General features: G+C 30.8%; 1 protein-coding gene across 3 annotated transcripts in view; it reads left to right on the top strand.

The window, feature by feature from the left end:
- Window positions 1–24,610, top strand: part of LOC142329369 (uncharacterized) — a 502,750-nt gene that overhangs the window by 137,805 nt on the left and 340,335 nt on the right. The window contains exon 2 of one of the 3 annotated variants that reach the window (XM_075373889.1): window positions 16,340–16,405. The exons of the other annotated variants lie outside the window; for them this stretch is intronic. Coding sequence (XP_075230004.1) covers window positions 16,340–16,405 — 66 coding nt within the window. The remainder of the gene's footprint in view (window positions 1–16,339; window positions 16,406–24,610) is intronic. 3 annotated transcript variants of the gene reach the window in all.

The following is a 24,610-nucleotide window of genomic DNA, read 5'->3' as shown; positions in this document are numbered from 1 at the left end:
TTAAATTTTTATTTATGTACCCCAAAATTTTTTTTAACTTTCCTGTATGCTCCGTTTATTTTACCAAAATAATAATTATTAGTTTCATTTGAAAGTAAATAAATAAATATTAATTCCCACTATCTCTTCTTTTAGTTTCATTCTTATTAACAGGTTAACTGTTTCTTTCAATACATATTACTGTATTATCATAAACTGCTGAGAGAAATATCGGCTGGAAGGCCAATTTTGCTAGCTTTTTTTTTTCTATGAAATGTATTATGACGTTACTTTATGGGAAAGCTTCCAGAAATACAAAATTTTACATAACTAAGCAGTAAAAACTGAAAACATATGAGGGGTCAACAGACCCCTCACAGCGGTGGTGTTGACAAAACATACTTGATATTTAAAAAAATTATGAAATAAAATTCACATCATTTATAATCTTATGAGCATCATATTATTTTGTATTTATTTACCAGACAGCATTATCTTAAATTTGCATTTGCTGATCAGTTCGTCAATCTATAACTTTTACTACTACTTTTACTATATTTAAAATATTATATCCCAGTCTATAATTTCACTAACAAAATACACTACAAAACACTAAATATAAATCATACTATAACACATCACTCATTTAGTTTTATTTTTGTCTATCTAGGATTTGCAACGTGTGTTTTGATAAAGCATATTGGCAATTAAATTACCAAAATTTGTAATTATCATAAACGTTTGTTTATAACCCACCTTTAAAAATGCATCAAATAAACAACAATAATTCACAAACCACAACAAAAAACATACATTTTGACCTGTTATAAATTTTATAAACAGAAATTATGTTGTCTCTATCCAACAAAATAAAAAATTATGAAAATAGTAATATTGTATAGTAAGTTGTTCCTAGGGAATAAGTAAGATTCTATTACTTCAATTTAGCGGGTTTTAAAATTTACTAAAATCGTGCTTTCCTAATGCTGAGGTCATTTTCAGATTATTTGGAGTTTTTTACGCAGTTTGATACATATATCTGCTGGTACAATGTGGATATCTGAACAAACCCAATCTCTTTCTCTTATTAGCTGATGTGAGGGAATGTATAACCCCTCACAGCAGTAGCGGAGTTTTTACGTGAGTAGCATGATAACCCCTCGTAGCAAAAATGGCACTAACATAACTTAAGTCGTGGCGGTCAACTTGTTAAAGGTATAAAATATAATCTGTATCGGGAGTAATTTTAATGTAAAATTATTTACGAAAAAATTAGCACAAATAATGTGATGCCTGACGAAATTTTTAATTTTAAAAAAATAATATTTTATAGTTTAGTGTTTATAAAAATAAATTTGTTATTATTAAACTTTCTTAATTGATTTTTATTATCGTCCGGAAATTTTAAATATCTAATATAGTTTTCTTGAATCGAAGTCCGTAGGCATCTGCGTCCCACGTTTATGTAATGAATGTATCTGTCACTTGTTAATATCCATGGATGGCCTGGACAAGATTTGTAAGTAATTAGAAAGCAGAAATAGAATAGTGACGACTGGACAATATTAAGGAGCCGTTAGCATTAATTAAAACTGGTTCTTCGGCAAGCGATTCTGTCATCTTTCATCTCTGTTTCTAAAAGAAAGAAGATTTATAATTTAATGTTATTTATTTCAATGTATTAACATTTATGTGTTACCTTTTAAATACCATGTCCTGTTATAACATACAATTTTTAATTTAATTATTAACATATAATTTTTGATTTATAATTATAATTTTTTTATAATATGATTTTTGTTCTAGTTATTAGTGATTTTGCTGGGTACATGTAGATTTAATGTGGTGGTGGGGTTACTAATTGCATTATCATGTTTATTTTATTTGTTACACCTAATTGTTTAAATTTAGTATAAAATTTAATTATTTAACTTAATTTTATATCAATTTTAATTATTTACTTTTCACAACTTTTTTAAGTATTTTATTTCTATTTTTCTTAGCAAAACGATTTATTAGTTCATTAGTGTGTCTTTTAGTTGAAAGTATCTCTGATAACCAAATTTTTATTTTTAAAATAGAAAAAGAAATTATACATTTTATAGATTTATAATGCAAGGTATAGATTATATTGATTAGTGGCCGGAAATATTGACCTTGGTTCAATTTCACTAAAATACAGTTAACTTTTTTGTTGTTTTCTTTTTTTAGTTGTTATTTGAAATTGTATAATTTAGTTTTTAATTAACTACGTATATTTTTAATCAAAATGATAATCTGTAGCAAAGATAGCATAAAATAATAGAACAACGCTCGCGTGTGCGCGCACCCCACACACATGCACACAAAATACTACTTTCTTCAATAACTCCTGTTTAATTTATTATTGCCTATCAATATTTATTTATTGTTAAATAAAAAATTTATTTATTAATATTTATAAATTTCAAAACAGGATTTATGGGAATAGATTCTATATAAAACAAGTTTTTCATTGTTTTTATAACAATTATTATATAATAATATAAAAAAATAATTTTCCGAGTAAATATGGGTCGATAGTTAAATTACAACAGTAATGAAGTAATTGCTTGGTCATTCACCATAACTCAGCAACTTGATTGAATTTTTTATTTGTTTTTATAATGCAGTATTATCGTTATTTTTTGTTTATAAACATTTATTTATTAAATAATCTTGTACAATTTTAAATTATATAATAAGCGTGAATTATAGACATTTTATTATCTGCAAGTGTCTGACAGAATGATTCGTACTTTTTTGAACTCTTCGGGTTAATTATTTGAGGGCATTAGTTAAATAATTTAATAACAATAATATATATATATATATATATATATATATATACTAGCCGATTTGTCTAGCCAGAACCTGCATCCTTGGGGCTCAGATCAACCCAGGCGAATTCCGGATCCAAATTAGGGGCTCCTGGGGGCCTCAGGAGGCTCCAAGGAGCCCCTAATTCTTGGTCAGGTCAAGGGGCCTACCCTCCCGGAATGCTCTAATTTGTCAGGACATCCGCAGAACTTGCTTCGGTCACCATTCCCATCTACCTTGAGTGCTCCAGGATTATTATGTTACCCAGGATAACATACAATGCAGACTTTAAAAAATCTTGTCCCTCATTATCGTAACGCGTGAGGATCATTAAGGCTGACGCCTTTCGCTGCATTTTGTGATCGTCGCTCAACATTTTTGGGAGAACGTACACACAGTTTCCGGTATCCTACGTCTTTAGTAACAATTATGTACAGAGAAGATCTTGAAATTTATGGGATTTCTGCCAAACGTTCACTTATCGTAACCTCCGTTTGACGCGGACAAAATCATCAACACGCTCAATTAGGCGTACAGTAGCGACAGACTTCTGTCCTTGCCCAACTTCGTCATGGACATTCGTTCGCCCTTCTTACACCATTCCCGTACACTAGCATCACTCATAAAGTTTTCACCATATATTCGGTTCACTCCTGCGATGGATTTCAGCAGCGCTACATCCTTCTGCTTGCAGAAAACTTATCATACTTTACAATTCACACTTGGCGGGAGGATCGGTTGTGGCGGTCACAATCAATTTCCCGTAGCTCGGCTCAGACTGATGCAATGATGCAATGCAGACTGGAGCCGGCAATGGCAGAGGTTGTGGTAGGGAGACGGTGCAATCGCACGATGCGCAGATCTGGCTTCCGCCTATTTCTTGTTTACTTACTTGCACGATCGGAGGTTGAAAAAAACCCTTCTCGTATTATTGTTTCGAATCATTCAATTCAAACCCAGATCACTTAGGGATAGAGACTCACAGTTCACAGTTCATTAATTCATTTCATTAAAGTTTGTGCTTAAACCGGCAAATATTATATATTAGGTGTGTGTTTGTGTGTGTGTGTGTGTGTGTGTGTGTGTGTGTGTGTGTGTGTGTGTGTGTGTGTACATACATTTTTTCCGAAATTCTTTGTGTTGAAATATATCTAAAATCTTTTCAGTTATGCCAAGAAGCATGGGTGAAAATTTGGTCGCGTTTGATCGAGTAACGTTTTTGTTTACCTCGAATAAACAAAAACCCTCTTCCTCTTTATATAATAGTATATATATATGTGTATTTTACATCAGGGCTGGTTGTTCATCTTTGCTTGACTAACAACTGCATCACAAGAATAGTGAAATAGGGGTTTAATTAATTGCTTGTATTATTTTTCATAGTATAGTGTTATTATTAAGGTCAATCCACAGAATAATAAATTAAGGTAAACTTGTTGTGATCTTTACGAATGACGAAATTACACTTCGGCATTAATCTTATGCAGAAGGCCATTTTTTTTTTTAATTGATCATCCCCAGTAAGTGGATTTTCTACTACTTTTCGATTGAAAAAGAAAGCTTTATGAACAGTTTAGTTGCCGTTTAGTGGCTTTCAGAAGGCCAACCCACCGGGTTGGTCTAGTGGTTAACGCGTCTTCCCAATTCAGCTGATTAGGAGGTCGAGAGTTACAGCGTTCAAGTCCTAGTAAAGTCAGTTATTTTTACACGGATTTGAATACTAGATCGTGGATACCGGTGTTCTTTGGTGGTTGGGTTTTTCAATTAACCATCTCAGGAATGGTCGAACTGAGAATGTACAAGACTACACTTCATTTACACTCATACATATCATCCTCATTCATCCTCTGAAGAATTATCTAAACGGTAGTTACCGGAGGCTAAACAGGAAAAAGAAAGGAAAAGAAAGGCTTTCAGAAGGCCGAGCAGCATTGGGACGCCTACTACTTCCATTTATATCTTATGAATAATCGTTCTTCTTTATCAATCGGGTCACTAGAATCAACCTGCTGCAAAGGGCAAAGGTCCATATAATACAGTTCATAGAGAGAGGGATTTACACCCTCTGATATCCTTACATTTCGTTCCTTGTACTTGAGTTACATGCAACCTCTATTAGTGTATGTCTAGATTAACGTAGTTTTTCATCGCATAATTTTTAATTTATCAAATTTTTTTTAAATTTTTGTTTCATCAAACAATTCTGATTGATTAATCTAATTAGTATTTTAGATTGATTAATCTAATATCCATTATTAACCTGATTACGAAAATTACTTATTATTGATTACTTTTTGTTTACTCCCATTGCTATAGAATGATGTTACACTTTTACATTTTTCCCAAGTCTACATATCCATACCAAATAGTGATTTTTCAATTAGTTTCAAATAATTCATAAAAAAAAGGAAGTATTTACTTGTATTATTTATATATCCATACATACACTCGTACTATCAATTTTATTCCACTGAGTATCTTTAAGAACTGAGTATCCAGTATCATAATTTCGAACCTATATGCTTCTATTATTGTTGAACTTCTTATCAGGTTTTGAGTGCTTGGTGGAGTGGTGTGCCAAATAAAAATGATATAAATTTCAATTTTCTCTTACCTTTTAGAATAAAAAAAAGTAAATTTTAATTTATTAGAAAATAATTAATTTACGGATTTAAATTAAAAATTGTACCTTAAGTAAACCATTTTTTACTTAGGGAAGATCATAAAACTAGACTATTATTTTCTTTTCGTTCCGACCACTATGGATCTCACGTTTGCATAATTTTGATTTCTTTTTCTTTTCCCAGAAGGTTTTCATTCTTTTGCTGTGTTGTCGGCTTTCTTTCCTTCATCTATTCAGGCTTATATTCTTCTTCTATTTTCTCTCTGGAAACTTAGATTCTCGTATCACTTTTTTTAATTTATCTCCGTCTTTACACTGATCCTTAGAAATGTTTAGTGTTTTTAGATCTGTTTTTATTTCTTTAAACCGGTTAGTCTTTGTGACTGATTTTGTAGTGATTAAAAAATGTGTTTTGTCAATCTTTGATTGTTCATTCTGCGTATATGTCCATAAAACTGTAATCTTCTTTTCCGGATAAGTGCCGTATTTTTTCGGTATATTTGTAAATTACAGGAATTTGTGAATTATAAAGCAGACTATTTTGTTTAAGAGAAAATATTTATTTTTTAACCTTTATCTTTTAATCAATCATAAAGATAAATAGATATTTATTTGATACTTTTAATTAAAAGTTATGGAATAATCTAGATGATAACTAAATTATAATTTTGATTAGTTGCTTAAGTTATTTACGTGTTTGCCTATTTTAAATTAATAAATGTTATTACTTTCTACATCAAGTGCTAGTACTGTTATCATCATTTTACTCGTATTTTTAATATTAGGTTGTCTAAAATGTATTGAGTATTCGTGGTTAAATTTAGAATACATTTATGTTATTAGAAAATAATATTATGAGGCCACATCGCACCCTTTTTTCGATGCTCTGCCATTTTTCTGGCAACACCATAATCCCGTCGCCACAGAACTTCTGTGGTTTCTTGTCAAAAAATTGTGACACGTGGTTTTCAGGCCTCTTTTGAAACAACACCATTCAGGGAGTTATGTAGAGACCGAAACAAATGATAGTCTGACAGTGCCAGATACGGACTATACGGTGGATGCATTTAAACCCCCCAGTCAACTTCTCTCGATCTCTGACGGGTCGTTAAAGATTAATGCGGTTTGGCTTTGTCAATATAATATACGACGCCATTTCTGTTGACCATTTCAGGCCGTTTCGTTTGAATAGCTACGTGCAATCGCGCTAATTGTCGACAGTACAGGCCTAGTCTGACTCACCGGCTTGGTCTAGTGATGAACGCGTTTTCCTGAATCAGCTGATTTGGAAGTCGAGAGTTTCAGTGTTCAAGTCCTAGTATAGTCAGTTAGTTTTACACGGATTTGAATACTAGATCGTAGATACCGGTGCTATTTGATGGTTGGGTTTCCATTAACCACACATCTCCGGAATAGTCGACTGAGACTGTACAAGACTACACTTCACTTACACTCATACATATCATCCTCATTCATCTTCTGAAGTATTAACTGAAAGGTAATTACCGGAGACTAAACAGGAAAAAGAAGTACAGGCCTAGTCTATCGTTCTGCGTTGCGGCAACAGCTTGTGACACACGATGCCCTTCTAATCCCACCAAACCTTCCTGGGCGGCAGTGTGGGATTTGCGACAGACTGTCGAGCTTCTCCTCGCTTCGATCACGATGTTTTTCATACACTGGTGTCATAGGTTATCCACTTTTCATCACTCGCGATCAGCACTCGAGACATGGCTCGATTTCGTTAAGTTTCACTATTCGGTAGAGATTCTCAGGTAGAAATTCATTCAATTAAATTTTTCTGATCAGATCATGTGGCACCGAAACGTCGAGCTTCTTTTTGTAGCCAGCTTTCTTCAAATGGTTTAACATATTTGATGGATTTTTAGGTCATTGGCGATATCATGACTGCTTACATGCCGGGCGACCTTTGCCAGAATACGCTAACGCTATCTCGTGCGCAAAAGAGTCAATACTTTTTAGAAAACCTATTATTGTATACATATATACCTTTGTATATATGTATTTATTGTATATATATTTATATACATTTAATTTTTTCTTGAGATGACGGGCATCGACTGCAGATTTATAGCGAAAGAAATATGCCATGCCTGTCCTAGATTCGAACCCAGGACCTTCGGGTTACATTTTGTTGTTTTTATAAATTAAATATAAAATATATTTATAAAAAAAAAACAATCGAAAAATAAGGAAAGTTCTACGAATTTTAATCACTTTTAACACATTTCAACTTTGTACATCCACGTAAATCGCACAAAAAAATTCTAAAAATATCTCCTATTAACTACTTAATAACAAATCTTATCGTATTTTCTTGATTAGTTTTGAAGTTTTTCCTCCAATCATTTTATACTTAACGATCCTTTTTCGATTAGCTATTTCATTCAATCTGTCATCAATTTTTTTAATAAATAAAAAAACTGGTATATTTCGTTTGATAAATTAAATAAGAAAATGTTAGGTTAATTAAATGAAATTTATTTAAATTTCATTAATATTAATTTAAATAACAAGTATTTTGCAACACAATCTTTGTAATTGCAATTGTGGATCATTAATCGTTGATAATGGTTTTCTTACAAAAGATAATGTTTATTGTCCGTACTAATTCGAAATGTTTAATCCCACCTTTATATAAAAATTTCATTTAATTAGTAACTTAATCGGTTTCTGGGGGGATTTTAAATTATTGTACAGTTTTTCTACTGAGCTTATTAAAAAAAAAAATAGTAATTTTTTTAAATAAAAAACTTACTATTACTTTAAAAATGACCGGTAACTGAAAAACTGTTGATCCAGGGAAAACCAAATTTGGAGAGGAAATTGAGAAAATATTTCTTATTAAGCAGTTAAATGCTAATTCATGTTTAAAGAAATTTTTTCATAGGGCATAGTATTTGTGTAAGGTTACAATTTTTTTTTTTTTTTTTTAGCAAGTACATCAGTAATGAACGTCATGATATTGTGTAGGTTAACATCAAAGTAATTTTGGAATAAAATATAAGCACTTCCTCGATTTTTTTCGTAACTATGAAACAAACTTATTGAAATTCAAACATATTACAAAATTATAGTGCGTTTAGTATGTTTTATTTTATATATTATAGTGATTGTATTATATTGTTCTGAATAATTTAGATCCTAGTACTTAAAATTGTAAGAATGTTATTATGCTACCAGGAGTGTGGCCGATGTAATCGGTGGCGTGCGTTTCCATAGCAGCCGATACTTTAACTAATTTGCTTCTCATTACTTCGCTTTTTCAGAAACAGTGTTGTTATGTATATTCATCACTTAATCTTTTCTTTTATTTTAACTCAGCAAATTCTTTGAAATTATACCTTTATTAATCTTATCATTCCTTTAACGAAATCTTTATTTTCTGGTTTTTTTTTTGTAGTGATCCTTATCGATTATGTTTTATAAAACTCTGCATAGTTTATTTTATTCACACATAGTCATTATTAGTTAGTATTAGTAATAATTAAATTTAGCTGTTACTTTTTTTTTTTTTTTTTTGTCTTCAGTCATTTGACTGGTTTGATGCAGCTCTCCAAGATTCCCTATCTAGTGCTAGTCGTTTCATTTCAGTATACCCTCTACATCCTACATCCCCAACAATTTGTTTTACATACTCCAAACGTGGCCTGCCTACACAATTTTTCCCTTCTACCTGTCCTTCCAATATTAAAGCGACTATTCCAGGATGCCTTAGTATGTGGCCTATAAGTCTGTCTCTTCTTTTAGCTATATTTTTCCAAATGCTACTTTCTTCACCTATTTGCCGCAATACCTCTTCATTTGTCACTTTATCTACCCATCTGATTTTTAACATTCTCCTATAGCACCACATTTCAAAAGCTTCTAATCTTTTTTTCTCAGATACTCCGATTGTCCAAGTTTCACTTCCATATAAAGCGACACTCCAAACATACACTTTCAAAAATCTTTTCCTGACATTTAAATTCATTTTTGATGTAAACAAATTATATTTCTTACTGAAGGCTCGTTTAGCTTGTGCTATTCGGCATTTTATATCGCTCCTGCTTCGTCCATCTTTAGTAATTTTACTTCCCAAATAACAAAATTCTTCTACCTCCATAATCTTTTCTCCTCCTATTTTCACATTCAGTGGTCCATCTTTGTTATTTCTACTACATTTCATTACTTTTGTTTTGTTCTTGTTTATTTTCATGCGATAGTTTTTGCGTAGGACTTCATCTATACCGTTCATTGTTTCTTCTAAATCCTTTTTACTCTCGGCTAGAATTACTATATCATCAGCAAATCGTAGCATCTTTATCTTTTCACCTTGCACTGTTACTCCAAATCTAAATTGTTCTTTAACATCATTAACTGCTAGTTCCATGTAAAGATTAAAAAGTAACGGCGATAGGGAACATCCTTGTCGGACTCCCTTTCTTATTAGGGCTTCTTTCTTATGTTCTTCAATTGTTATTGTTGCTGTTTGGTTCCTGTACATGTTAGCAATTGTTCTTCTATCTCTGTATTTGAACCCTAATTTTTTTAAAATGCTGAACATTTTATTCCAGTCTACGTTATCGAAAGCCTTTTCTAGGTCTATAAACGCCAAGTATGTTGGTTTGTTTTTCTTTAATCTTCCTTCTACTATTAATCTGAGGCCTAAAATTGCTTCCCTTGTCCCTATACTTTTCCTGAAACCAAATTGGTCTTCTCCTAACACTTCTTCCACTCTCCTCTCAATTCTTCTGTATAAAATTCTAGTTAAGATTTTTGATGCATGACTAGTTAAACTAATTGTTCTGTATTCTTCACATTTATCTGCCCCTGCTTTCTTTGGTATCATAACTATAACACTTTTTTTGAAGTCTGATGGAAATTCCCCATTTTCATAAATATTACACACCAGTTTGTATAATCTATCAATCGCTTCCTCACCTGCACTACGCAGTAATTCTACAGGTATTCCGTCTATTCCAGGAGCTTTTCTGCCATTTAAATCTTTTAATGCTCTCTTAAATTCAGATCTCAGTATTGTTTCTCCCATTTCATCCTCCTCAACTTCCTCTTCTTCCTCTATAACACCATTTTCTAATTCATTTCCTCCGTATAACTCTTCAATATATTCCACCCATCTATCGACTTTACCTTTCGTATTATATATTGGTGTACCATCTTTGTTTAACACATTATTAGATTTTAATTTATGTACCCCAAAATTTTCCTTAACTTTCCTGTATGCTCCGTCTATTTTACCAATGTTCATTTCTCTTTCCACTTCTGAACACTTTTCTTTAATCCACTCTTCTTTCGCCAGTTTGCACTTCCTGTTTATAGCATTTCTTAATTGCCGATAGTTCCTTTTACTTTCTTCATCACTAGCATTCTTATATTTTCTACGTTCATCCATCAGCTGCAATATATCGTCTGAAACCCAAGGTTTTCTACCGGTTCTCTTTATTCTGCCTAAGTTTGCTTCTGCTGATTTAAGAATTTCCTTTTTAACATTCTCCCATTCTTCTTCTACATTTTCTACCTTATCTTTTTTACTCAGACCTCTTACGATGTCCTCCTCAAAAATCTTCTTTACCTCCTCTTCCTCAAGCTTCTCTAAATTCCACCGATTCATCTGACATCTTTTCTTCAGGTTTTTAAACCCCAATCTACATTTCATTATCACCAAATTATGGTCGCTATCAATGTCTGCTCCAGGGTAAGTTTTGCAGTCAACGAGTTGATTTCTAAATCTTTGCTTAACCATGATATAATCTATCTGATACCTTGCAGTATCGCCTGGCTTTTTCCAAGTATATATTCTTCTATTATGATTTTTAAATTGGGTGTTGGCAATTACTAAATTATACTTCGTGCAAAACTCTATAAGTCGGTCCCCTCTTTCATTCCTTTTGCCCAGCCCGTATTCACCCACTATATTTCCTTCCTTGCCTTCTCCAATGCTTGCATTCCAATCTCCAACTATTATTAAATTTTCATCTCCTTTTACGTGTTTAATTGCTTCATCAATCTCTTCGTATACACACTCTACCTCATCATCATCATGGGCGCTTGTAGGCATATAGACGTTAACAATCGTTGTCGGTTTAGGTTTTGATTTTATCCTTATTACAATGATTCTATCGTTATGCGTTTTGAAATACTCCACTCTCCTCCCTATCTTCTTGTTCATCATGAAACCTACTCCTGCCTGCCCATTATTTGACGCTGAGTTAATTACTCTAAAATCCCCTGACCAAAAGTCGCCTTCCTCTTCCCACCGAACCTCACTAATTCCTACTATATCCACATTTGTCCTACCCATTTCCTTTTTTAAATTTTCTAGCCTACCAACCTTTTTCAAGCTGTTACTAAAAAAATAATTTTAAAAAAAATTTCTGGCACTTCAAACATTCATGTCATCTTTCCTCATCATAATTATAAGACATTTAAAAATTACCTCTTAATCTAATGGCTTAAACTAACTATATTGATGATGGCATGAATAATCGAAAGAGATTGCTAGAATTTATGGTAAGAAGTAATTTTATTTGTTATTATATATTTATTTGCTGTAATTATTTATATATATTCAAATTATCATTTGCTAATTACTGAAGTTTGTTTACAACGTTTTTAATACCAGTTTTAGTTAATCTTAGCCGTTATATAGTAATATCATTTTTTTTTTGTTAACAGTAATCCACTGTTGTATATTATCATTCCTTTTTTTTAAATAACTTCATAATTCTGTAATTCGACTAAATATTAAAGGTTCACATTACAATAAATAAACCGTGGATGACATAATTTTAAAAAAATGTTTTTTATATGATGTTGACCTGTAAATTTGTATTCTATAAATGTTTTATAAGAGTTGTTTTCCTTATTTATTAACATAATGTAGTCCTTATGTAAGAACGAAAAGTGTTTGTGAGCTTGAACTGTATTGTGTTTTGTGCGGTACAAAATACATTTCAGATTGGCACAATTCCAAATAATTTATGATTATGATACAGCATGTTGTATAATTACGAGGCAGTATTATTCCTTGTATATACATTTAAGTGCTAGTATCGCGCTTGAGTTCAACGTTACGACGAAGCAGGAAGAAGAATCCCAGAAGCAAAATTCATTATTACACATTAAACACACGCTTTTACTACAAAAATACTTTATGACTGACGCATCAAAATTATTGTTTGACGTCAATGGACACAGACACTCACACTCATGTATATTTATATAAACATACATGTTTCTTATTATTACACTGAAAATAATAGTATAAAACTTTTTAATTTTATTCGACTCTACCCCACCCAAACCTTTGGGAATTTTAACAGAATGAATTGTTGACTATAAAATATATGTTTATTATTAAAGGTCAAATTTAAACAGTGGGTGTGTATGTATGTATTTGTTTGACTATATTCGTTTCTTTACTTTCTAACACGTTACATAAACAGCAGAAGCTTTTCGTTACGTATCTTGTACTAAAATTATAATCCTATTCTTACTACGGCTATCATGTCGTATCGATATACTAAACAGAATACGCTGCTAAGTTTATTTTACTACACCCCCTACTGAAATCCAATCAACGATCAACAAAAATGGTTCTATGTAATAATCTTTTATATAAAACATAAATAAATACCCATATACTTTCCTGCCCATTATATGATTTTATATATCTACTGTATTTTATTATATGATATATATGATTTTATTTATCGTATATATCAGAAGGATTAGGAGGCCGAAATTTGACCGATAATTCTTTAGTTTCGGATGAGGCTTTCTTATTAAGGACTCATTAACTGTTTGTTTTAATATCTTTAAAACGATTCTATTGCTGTATAGGCTGAAAAAACAACAGAATGAGATAAACAATCACAACAAAATAATGTGTAAAAGTTTTTGTTTATTGCTTCTGATGCCTCTCGATTGGGAGATCCGTTACAGAGATACCATCCTAGATCCCCTCAAAATTCCTTAGAAGATCGGAATATCTTTATACTTTATACAGTATGAAAATATCATACGACTTCTGAATAATTTCGTGCTCAAATTTGCTGTAATATTTTTTTACCTCGATATATAAGATCTAATGGAAAATAATTTCACTCAGCCTTTCCCAAAAATAATTCTTATCCATTCCAAGAGTAGTGTAAAAGTAATGCAAGTATCCAACTGAGTTCACTAGTAAACGATTTCTAGTTACAAACGTTTAGCTATATTGTAGAGTCCTAATATTAAATTAAATGAAATAGTTTTTGTATACTTTTAACTTAAGTCAGGTACGGTTTACACTGAAAATTAAGCTAAGGTAGGTTTTGCTGATATGTTTACAGAAATAACGGATCGAATATTTACATTTGCTGGTTTTTAGATGGAAAAATAAGATATGCCTGGTTACGGCACGTTATGATTTTTTTTCGGATTTCTGGCTCGGCTATTATTTCATTTTTCATCTTAATTCATTCAGGTGTTGAGATTTTGTTTCATAAATATTTATAGAACAGCTTAAATTTATTGGAACACTCAATGAAAAACAAAAAAATCCTCTTAATAGAAAAATTAATTAACAGTAAAGTGTGCAGACTTATATTTTAACATTTGATTTGTCCTCCCTTTTTCTTTATTAACTCCTGCTAACGTTTAGGTAATGATTCAACTAGTCTTTCAGATTGTTTTCTAAGTTCATCCTCATGGAACCGTACTTTGATTATTGAAGAAGTCACATAAATATTTGTTGTACTTCTTTGGCAAGTTTTAAATGAAAAATTGACCACAGATTCTCGATCGGGCTTAAGTTTGTTTAGTTTCCTGTCATGCCTGGAAGAACGTTTGTATTTTTTTCATTGAAGAAATTTTTGTACGTGGATTATTTAGATGTACGGTAACGTTCGAGATCTTGCTGATAAATCCCATGGTCGGCTGGAAAAGAATTTTGTAAGAATGGAACCGCTCTGAATTCATCATTCCTTCATCTGGAATCGATGGTTCTGATCCATTCATGAAGCAGGACCTCGTAACTTTTTCTTGAGAAGATGTTTGCAGAATGTGAGAAGATATGTAACCTCATTTGGACTTTTACGCATAAACTTTACGTTACCATGGACTTAAAAATGTGATTCATCAGAAAAGAGAACTCGTTTCCATTGTTTTACTGGGTACTCTTTATAGATTTTAGGTCGTCTTAGACTATATCTTGCGCATTATTGCAGTAAGCAGTTGCTTTTTCATTGGTCGGTGTGCTCTCCGATAGACTTCCCACTTAATATTTATTTTTCCTCCGTTTAACAGTACTCATATGAATATGATCACCATTTTTTCTTATTTCTCTATTTAAATCTTAGAACAGATAACCTAGGATTTATATTATTTTTTCTAATCAAGAAATGATTTGTTTGAGAATTGGTTTTCCTTTTACGACCGTATTTTACTTCTTTTTTGGGAGAAAAAGAATCAGGATTTTTAAATTTCTTTAAAATTCTGTTTACAGTAGCCAAAATCTTACATTCTTCAGCAATTATATTATGTTATTGCGTGCTTATATGTTAACATAAAGTAAAATTGGGTTACGTTTTCGAGGTATTGCGTCCAACTTGTTTGGTAAATGAATAACTAAGCTTTAAAAACTATTACATTATAATGTGGTATATTTGACAAAAAACTGACAACACACTGCAAACGACATACCAAACATGTGAGTTTAGAGATTGTCTGTCAGGGCATGTGTGCCCTGACAGACAAAGAGGTTATGTGTAACAAAATACATATGGTAAGAGTAGCTACAGTGTTGCCAACTGACTGTTACAAAATATAGCAAAATTCCCATAATGTTCTGAATTAATTTGAGCCGTATTGTAAGTAATACTACATTTTGGTTTATGTCTTCACTTTTATGAAATTGAAAATTAGCAGATTACAGGGAAAATTTTCAGAAGGAAAATTCTTCCTTTCAAAAAAGCAGTTTTCTAGAACATCAGAACTAACGTCTCTGGAATAGATGTTAAAGAATAATGAATATTAGGTCAATAAGAGAGACCATAGACTAAATTAGCAATGAGTTTGAACCGAACTTGAACAATATTATCATAGGTTAGCATCACAAAAAAAACCTGACAACACAGTTGTAGGACTTTCCCGTTACGCGGTTTACACACGCATACACACACACAAAACTTAATTTAGCACGTCAGTGCTACACTAGTGCTCCTATTAGCGACAAGGAGTACTATTGACGTATTACACCCACTTTTCCACTAGTTTAGAACATTTTGGGGAGGGGGATGCGATTTTGTAAAAATTTATCTTTGCAGATATTATTTTTCATTTGTTAACAAATGTGCCTAAGAAAAATAAGATCTTAATTAGGCAAAATCTCGAGATATCTGGGGGTGACCTTGCTCTAGAGCCTCATCACCTTGTTGAAAATTTAATGGCATCATTTTTCCATATGTAGAAGTAATATGACCAAGTTTGGTCAAAATCGGTCGAGTAGTTCTGATGATATAAGTTGATTTATGGAGCGACATCAAACACATACACGTAATATGAACATTCGGAAAATTTCCATCCGGTTTTTTGGGTTCCTTAGTTCAAAAAACGTCAAGATCCGGTGAAAACACTCATATGCCCAAATTGGACCGATTACAATTCTTTCCATTCTACAACTATAGGGCTAGACCGAAAAGTAAAATGGTTAGCCAACCTATCGCTAACCAACTTATAATGGTTAGCTTTGCTTTTAATAAACTAGTTGTAAGGTTTATTAAAATTTACCTGTAAGAAATTAGACCATCATATGATTTAAAAATGTTTACGCACACACGTTATTATTGATATTATTTATTATTTATTCATTTTTTTTTTTTTTTGCTGTTTCAGGTAAGTGTTGGATTGGCCCTGTGTTTGAGGCCAGCATTTGTCGCTGCTTCAATAATACCTCTGCTTGTAAGTTTTAACAAAGATATTTAATAAAAAAAAAAAGTGTTACATGTAGCCGCATCAACACCTCTTTGTTACATACTTATATTTCGCCTTTCCCCATCTACTTAGAATGCATTATTAATTACTCTATTTACGTATTCATATAATTATAATACAGTTATTAGTAGTATTTCTTTATTTTATGTATTACTTTTTTTTGTAACTGTATCATTTCATTTATTTAAAATATCCTTATTAATTCATGCAACTGTCACATGACCGACAATAAAAAAAGATAATTTATGTTCTATCGTGAGCCAGTTTATATAAAAGCGTGTGCTATGGGGCAGAAGATAGCCAGCCTTGTAGTATTTTTATGTTACTCTAGACACAACTTATTTTCCATTTATTTATTTATATATTTAATCTATTTTTAGTTTTAGTTTTGTCTAAATGTTTTCTGATTCATCTAAACACGTTACATTGACTGTTCTTTAGTTATTTCTAAAACTTACCCTCAATAAGGAGTAGTAAAAATAAATCGCAATCTTTTTATTTCATTTAAGTGTATATATGTTTGTTTTTACTTTTTAATTTTTTTTTTTTTTATTTTAATTTACTTTTGTATAAATTTTTATTATTTTTTACTACTTTTCTTTAAACAAATTGCTAAGCGACATAGTTTGTGATTCATCTGTCTGTTTGCTCATTTGCATAATTGTTATCTGTAAATAATTAGTTTTCTTGTTGTTATTTTAATATATGTTATAGTATTTTTAGTGATGCATGTTTTTTATAAGTTTTTGCTTATTGTTGATTAATTGAACTATTTTTTTATAAAAATGTCAAGGCTAAATCGGGATCGACGTCATTTAGTACATATTGATGTATATTACATTAAACTCTTTTACAGTTACGTAATAATTTGTTTATATATATTAAAAAAAAACTTTATTTGCCAGATATCTTAATAAAATGATTTGACCTATTTTATTGATTCATTTATAATTTTTAATTACGCCAAAGCGGTGGAAAATACTATGTAAATAAAATAACGTAAGGATTCCAACGCAGGGTCATACATCTAAATCAGTTCAGCCATTGAGAGGCTACAGTGGAACATACTACATCATACATACGCCATAAATAATACATTACTCTCCTTTTTGGATAGTCGCGTCGTGTAATAATTATTAATAACAATAATAATTCAGAAATTTATATTTTACGATTGAGTATTACATTTGTAAGAATTTCTATTAATAAGAACTACCATACGACACGTTTGAAGAAGAAAATCATTTAAATCAGTATAAATATAATTATTATTATGACAATTTGCTGACTTAAGTCTTTTTTGTCGTCACTAAATCTATGAATATAGTTTTACCTAAGAATATACTTTCACATTAATTTCTAGTAACAGATGTAGCTTTGTAAATTGTACTGTCGTATGCTATGCAGCGTTAAATAAGGTCCATTTCTGTGGTGTATATCAGTTAATTTTTGTTGTGGTTTGGTTCCATCGTCAAATATCCCGTTTGAATTTTAAATCGGAAGATTGGTTGCAAAGATGTAACATTTCCGAATAATCGTGAATTGTTAAATCGAGAGTGTACCTGATGAATGCAAATGTTACCCTTCAACCTACTAACAAATACTCAGTTTGAATTTTGAAAATAAAAAAACAAAGATTTATTTTTTTAAATAATCTTATTCAGTGTCAGGAACAGTAAAAAATTCCATCTAAGATTCGGTTTTTGACTCTGATTAGCCAACTGGGGTATCAGTGACATTCTGTTAAATTTTTTTATTAATTTTTTACAATAATTATGTGATGGAATTACCATATAAAGTCAAACTATATATTTGATTTTACAGAACTATATGGAATTGTGATAAAATTAATTAGAATAATTGTGTTTTTATTCGTTACGTTTTTCAATATATGAGTAGAGTTTACTACTGATTTTCAGATAATTTTTTTTAGTTTATCATAAAAGTATTTTTTGTTATATTGAACACCTGGTAAAGCAGTTTCATTTTAAATATTTTTTGAATTACTTTTAAATTACATAGGTTTTAAAAAGTTAAGTAATCCATTTAATCGGACGTACGTATAAATAACTTTCGGATAATCGCTATCTTTAAATGTATATTAATGTATATTTTACTGAGTTATAAACCCTAATATCGGCTATGTTGGAAGCTATGAATGAATGTTTTTCATATATTTGCAGTTGTTTTATGTATAAAATTTAATGTCTACATACAAAGAGGTTTAGGCGTAAAGTTCTTTGTTTACTTGAAATTTTTTTTTTAATAAATTAATATAATTAATTTTTATATTTTAATAATAAAAAAGTTAAAAAATATACACATATAGGGAAAGTATTTGTTTGGTTAAAATATTTGTTTTCTTTTTCGTTTTCTAAAAATTTCTACGTAGTTGCTTTAAAAACAAACTTTAACGTGGTTATCTCAAAATTATTTTTATTTACCATATTCGAAAGTACGTAATCATCTACGGTTGTGAATTATATAAAATAATATCTATAAAGACTGTTAAATTAATAAAAATTAATTTATAGTGTTTTAATTTTACCCTCTCACCGAAATGAATTATTTTGTTTACTTGTCATGATTTCTAGAAATAAGTAGTTAGTACTGCAGTATTAGCAGCAGCTTTTTTTTGGGTAAAATTATGGTTCAACGGTAAAAATATAAAATAATTTATAATTCATTATTAGTTTTTTCTTTAAAATCCTATGAAATAAGTATGCTTTTTTATTAGTAATACATTTACTTGAATAGTAAAAAAAAAAATAATAAAAAAAATAAATTGGCTTCCTATTTGTGCAGGAACCGTTTAAACAATTACACTATATAGTTTTGGGGCTGGGCCCGGGAACGCCATAGCCGGGCCCGGTATCCCTGGCCATAGCGGTTAGAAGCAGAAGCAAAATAAAAATAAGGAAAAGATCCGGAACCAGTGAGCCGACCTGCCATGCCGGACGTACTGCTGGTAGACGGGGAGACTCATTAGAGTCGCAAGGACACTCCCCTGGGCTGAGTAATGCTTGCTTGTTGAGCCGGCCCATGGGAGCAGGTGAACAAACATAATAAAAAGTATATGGTTTTGTAAATTGAAATCTGTAAGGTTTTAATGTATGATGAATTTAAAAGTAGACAAATTAAAAAAAAAAGTGCTTATTCTCTAAAAAAAATTTTTTCTTCAGTAATTTAAGCACTGTTATAATATTCAAATAAATTAAATACTTTTAATAAACATAATTGGTTAATAATTAAATAGTAAAAATTCCGTTGGTAGTTGATAACTGTAATCGGTACTTTGTTTGTTTATATATATATATATATATATATATGTGTGTGTGTGTGTGTGTGTGTGTTGTATATAAGTAATTGATAGTTTAATATCGTTTCGATTAATGTCTTTCGGTATTGCATAAAAGATTTCTATGTTATTAATATTCAGGTAAGCTACATCGGTAAAATTCCGTTTGGTTCACTTTCAAATCGGTTCTTGAAAGAAATAAAGCGTTAGTATAATGATGTATTTTTATTGAGATTTAACATAAAGTATAATTCCATCTAACTTTTGTATCAGAATTTAACCGATATAACCTTTCATCTAGTAAGTCCTCAGTTTGAATCCAGGTCATTTACTATACGAAAAAAAAGCGATAGATTTTAATTTTGCGCTTATATGGTGTGGAAATAATTTATTTCATTTATGTCTGTATTTTGTTTTATTATTTAATCTTCTGGCCGATTATTAGTCTATTATTTATTGAATTTGAACCGAGCTGCAAGTTTAGTAGCCAAACGACTTTTATGTGAAATAAATAATAATACCCAATCCTTTACAGAAATATTTGCAGGTTCCTCATTGTTGAATCAAATGAAAAATGTTACTAAAAATCTCTTTTTAGGAATTACAGAAATAGTTTTAAGACGGTGATTAGTTTCCTTATCAGATAGAGTATTTTCGAAATTTTTTTCTAATCTTCGGGTGATTTTTGAGTAGATCAATACTTAATTATGTCATTAATTTTATATAGTTGACGTAAATATACGTAGTAGATATTTACCCTTTCAGATTAAGTTACAAAATATGTGAAGGAATGTAATTTTTAGAGTATCTTCTATCCTGGTTATGATAAGTTAAATTCTACGTCTTCTAAAGGACATTCTTTTGAACTAGATTAAACTTACCCCCTTAATATAATTTCGTGAAGTTTAGAAGATAATAAAATTTCTCGTATATTGAACGAAAGAGTTGTTTTATTTTAAACTTTATACGAGATGTGGCTATTAAATAACAATGCTGTAAAATATATATATATTTTTTTTTTAATTTATACATATTTAGTTATTATCTCCTTCAATATACACCCCTCCTCTAACCCTACAATGCACCATGCGAATTTTCCAGTGTTCGAAACCGTGCTGGAAGTCTTCTTCTGTAAGCTGTTTCATGACGCGTGCTGCTTTTTCTTTCACAGCTTCAAGGGTCTGAAATCTTGTTACTTTTAATGCAGATTTGACCTTGGGGAGCAGATGAAAGTCACATGGTGCCAGGTCAGGCGAATAAAGCGGATGGTCTAACATCGGGGTGTTATACTTGGCTAGAAACGTCTTGACAGACAATGCTGTGTGAACCGGTGCGTTGTCCTGATGAAGAACCCGTGACTTGTTCTTCCACAATTCGGATCGTTTTATTCTTACTTTTTCACGGAGTTGAGCAAGGACCATTAAATTAATACAAGAATAGTTAACCGACGGTCAGATCGGATCAGATTACCAATTTTTAATATTTTTATCCGTTTTTGACGTGGAAGGGGGACCCGGGCGAACATCATCTTCAACGTCTTCTCGGCCATCTTGGAAACGCTTAAACCACTCAAAAACCCGGACACGTGATAAAAATTCATTGTCATATACTTTTTTTAATAAAATATGAGTTTCAGTAGCGATTTTTTTTAAGTTTCATATGAAATTTCACGACAATTCTTTGCTTTAATAAAACACTTATCATTTTTTCGGCAAAACAAAAACCAAATGTTATCCAAACGAAGGCCACGGCCAGAATAATATGTTTACAGAAACTGAAATGGCAACAATCGAAAGAGAAGGCTTCACGATACACAACTGTCGGTCATACGAATATGGCGCATGCGAAGTTCTTTTGTAGCAGCATTAGTCTCGTTATTTAATAGCCACACCTCGTAATTCCGAAGTTCAGCATTTTTTACATCAGTATAAACTTACTCACTAAATAAGTAAAAATCTACTTATCTATATTTTACAGACTATTTCATAGTGTGTCCATTTTTTGTCTGCACGTGCGAGTGTACATATCCACTAGTTGAGCGACAATTTTAGACCGATTCTGATAATCTTTATTTTTATAGAAAGGAGTCAATATTGCTTTAATTCTTTCTAATTAGTATTATTAAAATCGAAGCCGATAATGTAATATTGATTATATCTAATTAAAATATGTACTTTAATATATTCTGCATTTACTTAACATCGTAAAATTATATCATTCTCAGATATACACATTACCGATTTTCTGATGATGATTATCACAGTAAAATTGTCGATTACAAGTACTAAGTATCTTCTTTACGTTTTGGTCTGACTTCTGGTTTAATGTTTTGTTTTTTCTTTTTTTACTGTATGGCATTTAATTTGGATTTTTTTTACCTAGTCATTTTTGAAAATCCTTTATTACGTTTCTTTTTATTTCTGTATAAGCGTTTTCTTATTTGTATAAATATATAATATATATTTGTAGCGTGTGTTTAACATCTATCTGAGTGATCTCTCATAATTCTCATCCTCCATTCTATTTTACATCAGTTTATAATAATCTGCCATTCCTCTTTTCCTCCTTATGAGCCGTTTATTCTTGTTGCTCGATTTAAACACATCCTCTTTGCCATCACTTTGATGGTTAACTAATGTCTCCGTTAAAAGTGTCATCGTAAATGATACAGTACTTCTGTCCCTCTAATCTCTCTCTTTTAGCATCTAGCTAATTTTATTCTATCTTTATTTTTTCTTTCTTCAGTTGTTTTATTTGAATATTTGTAAATATGCAAATAAAACACACACACATATATTTTTTATTCATTACTTCATTTTATGTATTTTTTGTAGGTCACATGATTCATGCGATATAATCACGTAGTTCACATGAATATAAAATTGCAATACTGATTACAACCTGTTCCAGTTTAATTTTTGTATTGTAATCTACAACGGTAACTTTTAAACAATTGATAGGTTTCTGAGCTTTTATTTTACAGAACTTCAGAAAATGTTCTTTCATTATTAGACATTTTTCTCTGTTGAGGTGATTAAAGAGTGCTGTGTAACGACTGCAAGTAAAATACAAATTAAAGTGCTTGAATAATTAAATAAACATCTTCTCAATACCGTTAATTTTGTTCATCCTTTATAGTCTTACTACTTATATATTGCACAATATTGCAACTTTTTGTATTATCATCATACGCCCTTTGGCAGATTCCTTCTGTATCTCGTCTTTCTCCATTCTCCTCTATTCCAATTTAATTTTTTACGTTCTTTTACCTTCCTTTTCTTTTTAGATCGTCTATAATTGTTACTGTTTTTCCGGTTTCTCTTTGTTGTTATTAAACGTCTGTGTCATGTGTTCAGTCGAATAGTAGAAGTATTAAGACAAATTTTTATTTTAATTGTGGATTATTGTTTAAAAAAAGAAGAATTGTTTATTAATTGTAAAGCAAAAACAGGGTATTCAGAATTTTTACGCTTCACAATCACAGTACTCTGATACAACTTTAATAGAACGTAAAAAATATGAATTTTTAATAAATAAATAATATTAAAATTTTTTCCTCTATCTGTTTTTACTTTGTAGGTGTTTAAATCGTAATTTGTTGATCAGCATGACGGTACATGTTAGAACCTTTGAAAATTATTAAACATGTTTTTAAGTATAAAATAGTCACCTTCAAAATTGAACGGAAATTGTATTTCCAGAAGATGCTTACAAAACTGGTTACGTAACTTATCGAATATTGAAATTCTACTGAAAAGAGAAGGGTTATTATTAATTTCAATTTGTTTTAAATATAATTCCCACACTATTTTTTAATTGAGAAAAAGGATTTTAATTTTTAAATATACTGATTAAAGTGTCAATTTCCTTTATTTTTACTTTTACTGTAATTTAACTGAGGTTGACAAATTACTTTGTGCTATTTTTTCTTTGGCAGAGCTACACTCGTTTAAATACAACATAAAATACTGTAATATTTAAATACCAAGTAAAATTAATATTATTTTGAGTTCAAGTCCGGGTTATATTTATCTACGAAGATATATAACCTCGTAAAAGAGGGATGTACTCCTCTCTTTAAAAAAATAAATTAAAATTAAAAATTAAGTTTATTTTGATAACAGCAACATAATCAAATGCAAATGTTACCTGTGTACAAGTTAATTAAATTTCTTTTTCTATTTCTGAAGTTTTACTCTCCCGCAGTGATTAAATTCCATGTAGGAGCCGGCGTTATTCGTACAATTATGTTATTTAATACTTTTTTAAGGTCTGCAAGTGAAAACCCACCGGTGATGAACTCTTCATTGCAAATCAGCTGATTTCGATGACGATAGTTCTAAGGTTCAAATCCTATTGAAGGCGGTTATTTTTATACGAATTTGAATACTAGTTCGTGGATACCGGTGTTGTTTGGTAGTTGGGTGTCAATTTACCACACATCTCAGGAACGGTCGATCTGAGACTGTACAAGACTACACTTCATTTACATTCATATATATCATCCTCTGAAGTAATACCTTACGGTGGTTCCGGAGGTTAAACACAAAGAAAAGAAAGGTCTGCACGTGAGGTTATTATGCTAAGTTTTATATTTAACTGTTGAGTAATATAATGATCTATTATTATAATTATTGTTCTATTTAACTAGTTATATATGGTACTTATCTTGTTCCGAAATTCCTCATACAAGATGTCTGTTGATATAATTCTAACGTTCAGCAATACGTTCTGGGGACAGTATAGATTGTATCTAAAATCTGTGACATCTATCTTTCGGTAGGCTGTATTCACTTTTTTTTGTGTGTATTATATATCGTTATATTTAACTTATAGTGTTCAAATAATTTTAAAAGTCTCAGGTTTTCCTTTAA

This window comes from Lycorma delicatula, chromosome 8, assembly GCF_047948215.1.
Source record: "Lycorma delicatula isolate Av1 chromosome 8, ASM4794821v1, whole genome shotgun sequence".
NCBI lineage: Eukaryota > Metazoa > Arthropoda > Insecta > Hemiptera > Fulgoridae > Lycorma > Lycorma delicatula.
Note: the sequence above shows the minus strand (reverse complement) of the source record. Positions and strands in the feature narration are given on the sequence as shown.